This window comes from Aquarana catesbeiana, linkage group LG04 (genome assembly GCF_042186555.1).
Source record: "Aquarana catesbeiana isolate 2022-GZ linkage group LG04, ASM4218655v1, whole genome shotgun sequence".
In the NCBI taxonomy this organism is placed as follows: domain Eukaryota; kingdom Metazoa; phylum Chordata; class Amphibia; order Anura; family Ranidae; genus Aquarana; species Aquarana catesbeiana.
Window position 1 is genome coordinate 512,901,107 of NC_133327.1, and position 10,767 is coordinate 512,911,873.

The 10,767-nt window shown below is 42.7% G+C and overlaps 1 protein-coding gene across 2 annotated transcripts in view; it reads left to right on the forward strand.

Moving 5' to 3' along the window:
• The window catches only part of EPM2A (EPM2A glucan phosphatase, laforin), a 410,272-nt gene extending 399,898 nt beyond the window's left edge, over nt 1-10,374 (forward strand). Inside the window, exon 5 of one of the 2 annotated variants that reach the window (XM_073627740.1) lies at nt 8,992-10,374. In XM_073627740.1, coding sequence (XP_073483841.1) covers nt 8,992-9,269 — 278 coding nt within the window. In that variant the 3' untranslated portion in view covers nt 9,270-10,374. The remainder of the gene's footprint in view (nt 1-8,991) is intronic. The other variant, XM_073627739.1, reaches the window with a different exon arrangement.
• The last annotated feature ends 393 nt before the right edge of the window (nt 10,375-10,767 follow it).

Genomic DNA, 10,767 nt, shown 5'->3' on the forward strand with positions numbered 1-10,767 from the left:
ACCACCACCACGAAAGGCCCAATTTTTCAGCCCCTGTTTAACAGGGGCATGTGATTACAATTTTTGATGCAATACTTTGCAGCAGGGCTCCTCCCTGCGTTCCAAATAGAGTATCTGTGAGGGGTTGCAGTGTTGTGGCACCAGTGCCTAAGGCCCAATTTTTCAGCCCCTGTTTAACAGGGGCATGTAATTACAATTCTTGATCTAATATTTCACAGCAGGGCCTGTTTCTGCGCCCACCAAGAGTGAGTGAGGACTTACAGTGTTGTGGCACCAGCACCACCACCACCACCAAAGGCCCAATTTTTCTGCACCTGTTCAACAGGGGCATGTAATTACAATTCTTGATCTAATATTTCACAGCAGGGACCTGTGAGGGCTTACAGTGTTGTGGCCACAACAACACCTAAGGCCCAAATTTCTGCTGAGTATATAGGGCTGGCCCCTATTTTCAAATATCCAACTTACAAACGACTCCTACTTGCAAACGGAAGGAGACAACAGGAAGTGAGATGAAATCTACCCCTAGGAAGGGAAATTCTCTCCTGTAAGAGTTAATATGGGAAAAACATTTCTCCTTTCCACTGATGCTTTATCACCAATCCTTGTTTCACAAAAAAACCCAAATTTTCAAAAAACATTTGTCATTGGGACAAAAAGTGAGGTGAGATCTTCTGAAGAGGAGCACAGACAGCAAAACAAATGTCACAGGGGTGATAACCCTTCCCTATGTTTTCCAAAAAGCTTAAAACAGATTTTTTGGCTGGAGCTAAACACGTTAAAAATGTACCAGTTCAAAATTACAAACAGATTCTACTTAACAACAAACCTACAGTCCCTGTCTTGTTTGCACCACCTGTATACAGCTGTTCAGAGTACAGAGCCTGTATACTGCTGTTTCCTTTATTAATTTGGGTGCGGGGTTCCCCATAATATCCATACAAGACCCAAAGGGCCTGGTAATGGACTGGGGGGTACCCATGCTGTTTGTCTCACTGATTTTCATCCATATTGCCAGGACCCGACATTACATTAAAGCTGCAAGCAGTTTTAAATGACTTTTTTTCCTTTAAAAATGACATTTTGTGCAGGGACTCTTCTAAGCATGGGAAACACGCGCCACTTTACAGGCATACTATAGACACCCCCCAGGTACGATATTTAAAGGAATATTTCACTTTTTTTTTTTACTTTAACCACTTCAATACCAGGCACTTAGACACCTTCCCGCCCAGACCAATTTTCAGCTTTCAGCGCTGTCGCAATTTGAATGACAATTGCACAGTCATGTTACACTGTACCCAAACAAATTTTTTATCATTTTGTTCCCACATATAGAGCTTTCTTTTGGTGGTATTTGATCACCTCTGTGGTTTTTATTTTTTGCGCAACAAATAAAAAAAGACCGAAAATTTTGAAAAAAAACAAGTTTTTCTTTGTTTCTGTTAAAACTTTTTTGTAAATAAGTACGTTTTCTTCTTCAATGACGGGCACTGATATGGCTGCACTGATGGGCACTGACGGGCACTGATACGGCGGCACTGATGGGCACCGATGAGGTGGCACTGATGAGGTGGCACTGACGGGCACTGATGGGCACTGATAGGCGGCACTGATGGGCACTGATAGGCGGCACTGATGGGCACTGATAGGTGGCACTGGTATGCGGCACTGATGGGCACTCATAGGTGGCACAGATGGGCACTTATAGGCGGCACTGATGGGCACTCATAGGTGGCATTGATGGGCACTCATAGGTGGCATTGATGGTTACTTATGGGTGGCACTGATAGTTGGCACAGATGGGCATGGATGGGCACTGATAGATGGGCACTGATAGGCACAGATGGGCACTGACAGGTGGCATGAATGGACACTGATGGGTGGCACTGATGGCACTGCTTGTTTGCAGTGATGCCCCTAAGGGTGGCATTGCTGGGCATCACTGCAACATAATGGTGCCAATCAGTGCCCATTTGTGGGCACTGATTGGCACAGATTTGGCACACTGGGCACATGTGGATGGCCATGGGGTACATACCTGGCCATCCACATGTTGCCCCTTCCCTGGTGGTCCTAGTGGCGATCCCTGGTGGTCCAGTGTGGTGATCTGAGGGGGGGCTGCGCTGATAAACAATCAGCGCAGACCCCCCCTGCCAGGAGAGCCGCCGATCGGCTCTCCTCTAATCGCGTCTGTCAGACGCGAGTGAGGAAGAGCCGATCAACGGTTCTTCCTATTGACAGCGTGATCAGCCGTGATTGGACACGGCTGATCACGTGGTAAAGAGCCTCCGGTGGAGGCTTTTTACCAAGATCAGTGTAGCGGTGTGTCAGACTGACACATCGCTCCACCGATCGCCGCGATGCGCGCCCCCGGGGGCGCGCTGCGGCATGTTATCCTGCTGGACGTCATATGATGTCCAGTCAGGATAACAGAACCACTTCCCGGACGTCAATCCGCTATAGGGCGGGCGGGAAGTGGTTAATCATCATTAAAATCACTGCTCCCGAAAAAACATCCATTTTTAAAAGTTTTTTTTGCATTGATACATGTCCCCTGGGGCAGGACCCGGGTCCCCAAACCCTTTTTAGGACAATACCATGCAAATTAGCCTTTAAAATGAGCACTTTTGATTTTGAACGTTCGAGTCCCATAGACGTCAATGGGGTTCTAACGTTCGTGCGAATTTTCGGTCCGTTCGCAGGTTCGGTCCGGGGGGGGGTGTTCAGCTCATCCCTAGTCCTGGTATTAAATGCAGTTTTCCATTCTTCGCCCTCCTTGATCCTCACCAGATTATATGCCCCTCTCAGATCGAGCTTCATGAAAACCGTTGCTCCCTTGAGGCAGCCAAATAATTCTGTAATCAATGGAATCAGATACACATTCTTAATAGTGAAGCGATTGAGACCCCTATAATCGACACAAGGTCTCAGTTCACCACTCTTCTTTTTCACAAAAAAAAGAAGCCAGCACCAACAGGAGACAAGGATTTGCGGATGAATCCTCAAGAGTGTGTCGGCAACACTCTCCTCCATGGCTTTATCCCCAGAGATAGACAAAGGGTAAACCCGGCCACGAGGGGGCATGGCACCAGGTTGAAGGTCAATTGCGCAATCATACGATCAGTGTAGAGGCAAACTACTGGCTTGAACTCTGTTAAAGGCATTACTAAATTCGCAGTACTCCTCTGGCAAGGAGGAGAGTGAAGAGGTACACAATGAAAACATGTTTTACTGCATTGTGGCGACCAGGAAAGAACCTCAGCACAAAGCCAATTAAAGAGGGGTTGTGCCTCTGTAACCAAGGATAACCAATAACCACCGGGTAATGAGGTGAGGAAATGACTTGGAATTGGATTATCTCATGGTGAAGTGCCCCTACGAGTCGACTAGAGCCCGTGTCTTGATGGACAACTCAGACCAAGAAAGGTTAACTGTAACTAAAGGCTTATATTCAGGATAATTGGGGATGTAATAACAACACCACCCAAGGTCTGTCCCCTACAGGATCTCAAGGTGTAGACGTTTCCTGGACGGGTAGAACAAGACTTCAAAAAGTGACCTGCCTGGCCACAATCAAGGCAAAATCTCTCCCTCCTCCTAAAGGCCCTCTCATCTGCAGTTAGCCGTGTGAAGCACAACTGCATGGGTTCTACTTCACTGGCAGACTCGGTACCAGGAGGCATGGAAGGTGAGGGAGGCAAGGGTGGGACTGCAAAGCTTGGAACCAAATGTACAGGAGGCTTCTGCAAGCGCTCCTTAAAGGAAGGTCTGGAGTTAATGAGAATGGCAAATGTGATCAATCTTTCCCGATCTGTAGGTATGTCTCGGGCTGTAATCTCTACTTTGATATCTGAGAGACCATGAGAAAAATTGTTCCAAGCGGCCTCTGCTGCCAGAGTACAGAATTCACTGGCATAATCGGTAACATTTATTGTACTCTGTTTGATGGACATGAGGCTCTTGGCAGCAGAATTTGAGCATGTGGGAATGTCAAATACCCTTTTAAAGGAAGCCACAAACTCAGTGTAACTCAGGACAGTGGGTTTTTGCATCTCCCATAGAGGGTTTGCCCAGGCCATGGCTCTATCAGAAAGCAAAGAAATAATGAAGCCTACTTTGCTCCTGTCCATGGGAAACGCCTGGGGCAGCATCTCAAAGTATATCCCAACCTGGTTGAAAAACCTCTGCATTAAACTGGATCGACCCCAAATCGCTGGGGAAGCAGAGCGGAACCAGACATACCTCTTATAGAGGTAATATTCGAGGCGTGTGCCTGCACAGAGACTGGAGCAGCAGCAGGAACGGCCTGCAACACAGGTTGTACCGGAACAGTCACAGTGGGAGGATCCAGGTGAGCAGTGCGAATCAGGAGCGTCTGTAAAGCTATGGCAAACTGATCCATGTGGTAGCCCTGCTCATTCAATCTGGAAAAAATATTACCACTAGGTGGACCGCCTGCATCTTCTGAATTCATGGCCTTCACCTACTGTCAGGAACTATGAATCAGACGGAGAGAGAAAATGCAGTTAAAATCACACCTTTTAATATAATGGTAAAAATGGTACAAATAGTAAATATAGTTAAAATATAGCCAGGGTACGGTAGCCAAAGCGGGTAGTCAAAACAAGCTAGTAAATCAGGAAGCCAGAGATCAGCATAGTCAGAGGCTGCAGACAGGATCAGGAACCAGAAGGGACATCAGCCAGGCAAGTCTTCAACAGGAACACAGCAAAGAGTCTCCAGATATGTTTGACCAAGGCGAAGGCACGAAAGAAATGAACCAGGCAATTTAAATAGCCAGAAGGGGCTGGCTGTAGGCTGGACTGACGAGCAGGAAATGATCACCAGGTGAGCAGCTGTGGAACGATGAGTGCTGGCAAATAACTGACAGCTGAGCAACTCGAGCACTGAGAAGGGAGGGCTTAGATCCCAGCCCTGACACTTCTTTGGTAGTGTTATACTGGACTGTCATATTAGTTTCTAGCTATTTAAGCATAGAGAAACCCTTAATATGGGAAAAATTCTAGACTGGTGATAAAGCCTCTTGGTGTACTGCTAGTGAGTAAATAATGTGCACACACAAAGTAAAAGTAGAACAATAAGAACAAATCTACTTAGAAATGATGTAATGGTGGTTACCTACTGCAAGTATTCAGTTCAGCTTTAATTCAGTCCATCCAGGGGTTCCAAAATATTTGACCTCAAGTAGCCCAACAACAAATGACAATTGGGGGAATTTTTTTTATATAGTTCATAGAGACATAAATCTTAGTGCAAATGATTGATTAAAATAGTAGCTTGCTTATCTTTCATTAACTAATAAGATCATGTGTAGTAAAGTAATATGAGGTAGTCTTAGGTTGGCCTTAACTGTACATTTTTCTTTTTCATTCAGCCAGATTCCTTTATTCATGCAAATGAGGTGGATGGAGGAATCCCCACTGTTGGACATTGTATTCTGACAGCTGTTAGCTGGCTGATCGGCTGCAGCTACTAGTTGAGAACATTTTAAAGCATATGCCTTGAACAGAAGTCGATCACACAATTGACTTCTGTTGACTGGGGGTGGCCACACACTGATGAAAATTAGGCTGGTCCCTGATGAACTGGCCAGACTTCAAACAATGCATGGCCAGGTTTAGTTTTTAGTAAATGATATAAAGTTTAGAGGAAATCCGGAAACTAGATATTCTATGCTTTTTAAGAAATACGTCCTACAGCGTATGTACCCAGATAAGTATAACATTTATTTCTATACTACACCACCCAAAAAAATATTATGCAAACATTTTTTTTTCTTTTTGCTACCATTGTCGTGCAGGCACATTGTTTAGTCTGGGTGATTTCTATAAATACAGGCTGATGTAATACAAAATCTTAAACCTAACTGCAGGAAGGAATTATTTTCTTGACTGGGATCCTATTGGTTTAAATTTTCCTTACTTTCTGTTGTGCCACTTGTTATATACAGGATGTCCCAAAAGTTGCCATACATAGAGAAAATGGGAAATTGTAGCTAAATGTATCATTATTTACAGAATATTCACTACAAAATTTTACTAAATATTTACAAAATATTCTCTATGCGTTGGCCTCTTCTTTCTACACATCCACTAAGTATAAATATTTAAAGTTTAATATGAGTTTGTTCATTTTTTCCTATGTATGGAGACTTTTGCGACCCTGTAGATAGGAAATGAGATGACATCTCCCAAATGTGGATACAGACAGCAATGAAAAGTCAACAGTTCTCTTTATTCTCTGCTGTAACCAGAATCTAAAATTAAAGCTGAACTTGAGGTGTGTCTTTATTGCACGCTTACATTGGTCCAGCTTGCACCAATGTAGGTGTGCATACCTTATACCTGAGGGGCTGCTGTGGAAGCTGACAATCATTCTAGTAGTTGGCACTACTATAGTGATTTTTGTTCATCTGGGACCTGTGCACATAGCTTCTCCTCTGCACACTTGCCACAGGGGGTCACTTGCTCGGCACTGCTACCGAGCATCTTGTATTTTTTCAATAAACACAAGGCATTCTCTGATTGGATGAGGCAGAGTTTGTGATACCAACACCACTCTTATCCGCCTTGTCCAATCAGAAAATGCCTTGTATTTTTAGAAAAAATAGAAGGCGTTTCATAAATGGCAGTAGTGTCGAGCGAGCAAATCCTGTGGTCAGTGTCTGAGTGGGGCGAGGAAGAGGGTACACAAGTTAAGGAAGCAGCACATACAAAGTCCACGAAGGGTTCACAGTTATTGTATTTAGAATAGTGCAGGTTATAGAACAGCAAGGTTGCTTGCAGAACAGAAATGCTAGCACTCATAATATCACTGTGGCAACAGGTGCAAAACACTGATAGACGCATGTACAGGAGACTTGCAGCAACAGGTGCCGTACCTCTTGCAGTAACAGGCTTGTTGAAACAGGCTCAGTAAACTTAACCGGTATGTTGACCACTCCACACAGGCACAACACAAGTCCCACCAGGGTGCTATCACAGTCCTTAGTGCACAATGAAGCAATATTGCTATAGCTATGGTACTAGGTAATTGCAGTCCTTTACCACAGCTATGCAGTGGTATATTCTCAGGCACAGTATGCCACAGCATAACCATGATTAAACATCCCAGATGTCAGCAAGGATTCCCTGCTGACAGCAGAAAATAAACAAAAGAGCTGGCATTACCAGGCCCTTTGGGTCTGGTATGGATTTTGAAGGGGAGCCCGTAGCCAAAAAAAATCTGAGCATTCAGCCTGGCAGGCCAGGAAAGGGGGGGGGGACAAGAGAGTTTTTCCACTTCTGAACCATACTAGGCCACATGTACATGTTGATGAGGATAAGGGCCTCCTCCCCAAAACCCTAGCCAGGTGGTTGTGCAGCTGTGGGGGTAGCTTATTGGAATCTGAAAGCCCCCTTTAACAAGGACGCCCCCAGATCTAGGCCCCGTCATGCGGCTGTAATTAGGTGAATGACTCTTGATGGGAGCAGGCTTGTTCGGCAGGCAGCGTTTTTTTTCTTCTTTTGTGCAGGTCGACAGCCGGCGTTCATCGTGATTGATGATGGATTTGCTTCTGTATTTTTTTTTTAAATACAGGACTTGTCAAAAACTGTTTTTGTTTTTATTCACTTTGCCCATTTTTTTGGTGAATGAGTGGGAGTACTATGTACCTCATACTCATTCACATAGGGTGGCGGGAAAGGGGGCCTGGTATGGACTGAGGGGGGACCCCATGCTGTTTTTTTTTAATGATGGCTCTTTTGTTTACATTCTGCTGTCAGCCTGCTCCTTAACAACCGGTAACTTATCCCTGCTGCTGACAGCAATGATGACTCATGGTTGTTAGGATGCTGGTAGGTGCTGACTCCGAACAATCAAGAGAAATCGCAGGCAAAAATGTATTGCAGTGCCTTTTTGATATATTTTGCCTGCGCTCCAGTGCATGTTCTAATTTTTTTAACTGCTCTGGAACGCAGTGTATTGCTATGAACTATGCCATTGAAACCCATATAACCAACTGTCCATGTATTTTTGACGCAGAAAAAAATGCATGGAACTGTATCTGGTGTGAATTGTCCCTTTAGGTCAGTGGTCATCAACCCTGTCCTCAGGGCCCACTAACAGGCCAGGTTTGCAAGATAACTAAAATACATCACAGGTGATATAATTTGTGATTGCAGTATTCTAGCCTGCATCTCCCTAAGGTAATATATAAAACCTGGCCTGTTAGTGGGCCCTGAGAACAGGGTTGATGACCACTGGTTTAGGTTACTGTGTATACGGATACCTGATTTAAGTTGTATATTTTTTAATTTATATAATTACTGACATTTGTCAATTGAAAAATTAAAGTGGATCATTCTCACCTTTCACAAAAAATCATGGCAGCATACAGCTTTGCATGCTAATATGAAATCACCTTACATCCAATGATTAAACAATTTTTGCTTTCACTTACAGTTACAGTTTTTCTTGCTTGCTGGTTTCTTTAAGGCACTGGTGATGTCACGTTGGCCTTACAACTGTGTCCTTGGAACTTATAATCACATGTTCCCACAGTTCTAGACTGAGTTTCAGGAAGTAAAAGGAGTTGGATTAATTTGCCCTTAGTAAAAAAATAAGGTATGCAAAGAATAGAAAGCAATAAAACTATCTGGTAGATTGCCTTTACTAAACATTTTTAATGTTGCCTTTGTTGTATGTTTCTTGATAAGGGGGAAGTTCCTCTTTAAATGTAATTACTGTATTCATTGCATATGTATATACTGAGGTGTTTTGAATAGTGCAAATGGGTCTCTATTGGGAGCACTGAAACAGCATGTATATTTGCAGCAATGTTTTTGAAAGTTTTGATGTGTTGGTTGGTTTTTAAACTTTCTGCAAGTTTTATTTACTCTATTCTATGTAATTAAAACCATTATATATGCTTAAATTCCAAAACAGATTTTATCTAAAATAATATATGTTCTTGCTGTTTCGTTTTAGGCAGAGTTCGGATGCTTCCACAAGCTGTATACCTCCTGTATGGACTGTTAGAAAATGGTCATACAGTCTATGTTCATTGCAATGCTGGCGTTGGCAGATCTACAGCTGCAGTGTGTGGTTTTCTCATGTATGTCATTGGCTGGAGCCTCAGAAAAGTGCAGTACTTTCTTGCTTCGCGAAGACCAGCAGTCTACATAGATGAAGAAGCTATGATACAAGCCCAGGGGGATTTCCATCAAAAGTTTGGTCAGCTCCGTTCCACTGTGTGTAGGATATAATGTAACATACACATCACTGTGGAAAACTGCTTGTTGCATATAAGTATTTGAAATTCTTCTGTTTCACTTACATGTTCCATCCCTTCGTTAAACTAATTATGTTTAATTTATTGCCAATTACTGCATATAATAATAAAATGTTTACTTGGTATTACAAACATCTGCATTTTAATATATATATACAAGTACATTTCTATTTTTTATATTGCTGAAGAGCAATAACTTTTTGCACATTATACTGGTATGAAAAGCTCTCATGTAAGCTTGCTTTTCTTTAAAGGAGCTAAATGTGCTAGAAGGTAAAAAAATTAGATTTTACTTTTTCTTCTGATCTATAAATTAAACTAAAGACTGTTGTATCTTCAAAAATAAGTGCTCCAAGAGTCATCTGATTTTCCTGACAAAAGTTAATGTAAACCTAAGGCCCTTCAGTCAGTTCAAAGTCTATATCCTTAATTGAATTTGCTGCATTAATTCTGATATACCAATGTTCATCAATCACTTCAACTTTAATTTCAAAGCCGTAGAACAGCATCAATTTAATTGATTTATATTATATGACACCTGACAGGCCTGAAAAAGCTGACCCCTCACGTGTAATTATTAAAATAAATAATGTCAGCCAACTACTGTGAAAAACTGTGGAAGGTATGAGAGGTTTTCTGTCTTGGCTGAAGGTGTGAAACAATTATATACTATATAAAATGTGTCTATGAGAATACTTTGAGGCTATATATGCAATGACATTTGTTTTCTCTGTATCCTCCCTAACACTATAAAATCATACTCCTTAAAAAAAAGAAGTGGAGAGTTGTTTGCCACTTGTTAGCCACCGATAGAAGAAGGAAAATGTAGGATAAATATATACCTCTTTTAGCAGAGTTCTGGGACAGCTCGGTTCACACATGGGCGGCACGACTTGCAGGTCGCCTCAGCGAGGCGACCTGCAAACGACTGCCGGGGCGACTTGCGAGACGACTTCTGCATAGAAGTCTATGCAAGTCGCCCCAAGTCGCCCCCAAAGTAATACAGGAACCTTTTTCTAAGTCGGAGCGACTTGCGTCGCTCCGATTAGAACGGTTCCATAGCACAGAACGGGAGGCGACTTGTCAGGCGACTAGGTCGCCTGACAAGTCGCCCCAGTGTGAACCGAGGAATCAGACATGGTGTAATAATGCCATGACTGAAACGAATGATAGAAAATTTGCAATTGTAACTTATTCAGTTAACTAGAAAAAGGTATAATTTTATTTATTCTTTGATCAAGCTTTCAACCACTTGAGTGCCCATGCGTTTTTCTCCTCCAAAAATATGTATATAGACAGGGTTTCATGTTAGAAACATTTTGAAGAATGCAGCAACCATAATAACGTTCACTTGTGTTCCCTTTTATTTGTTTTTTGCTTTGAGTTTTCATTGTTATTTCTTTTTCTCCTTAAATCTCTTGGAGTCCAAGAGCTTTTTTTTGTTTTGGGACAGATATGTTTTTAATTTAGCA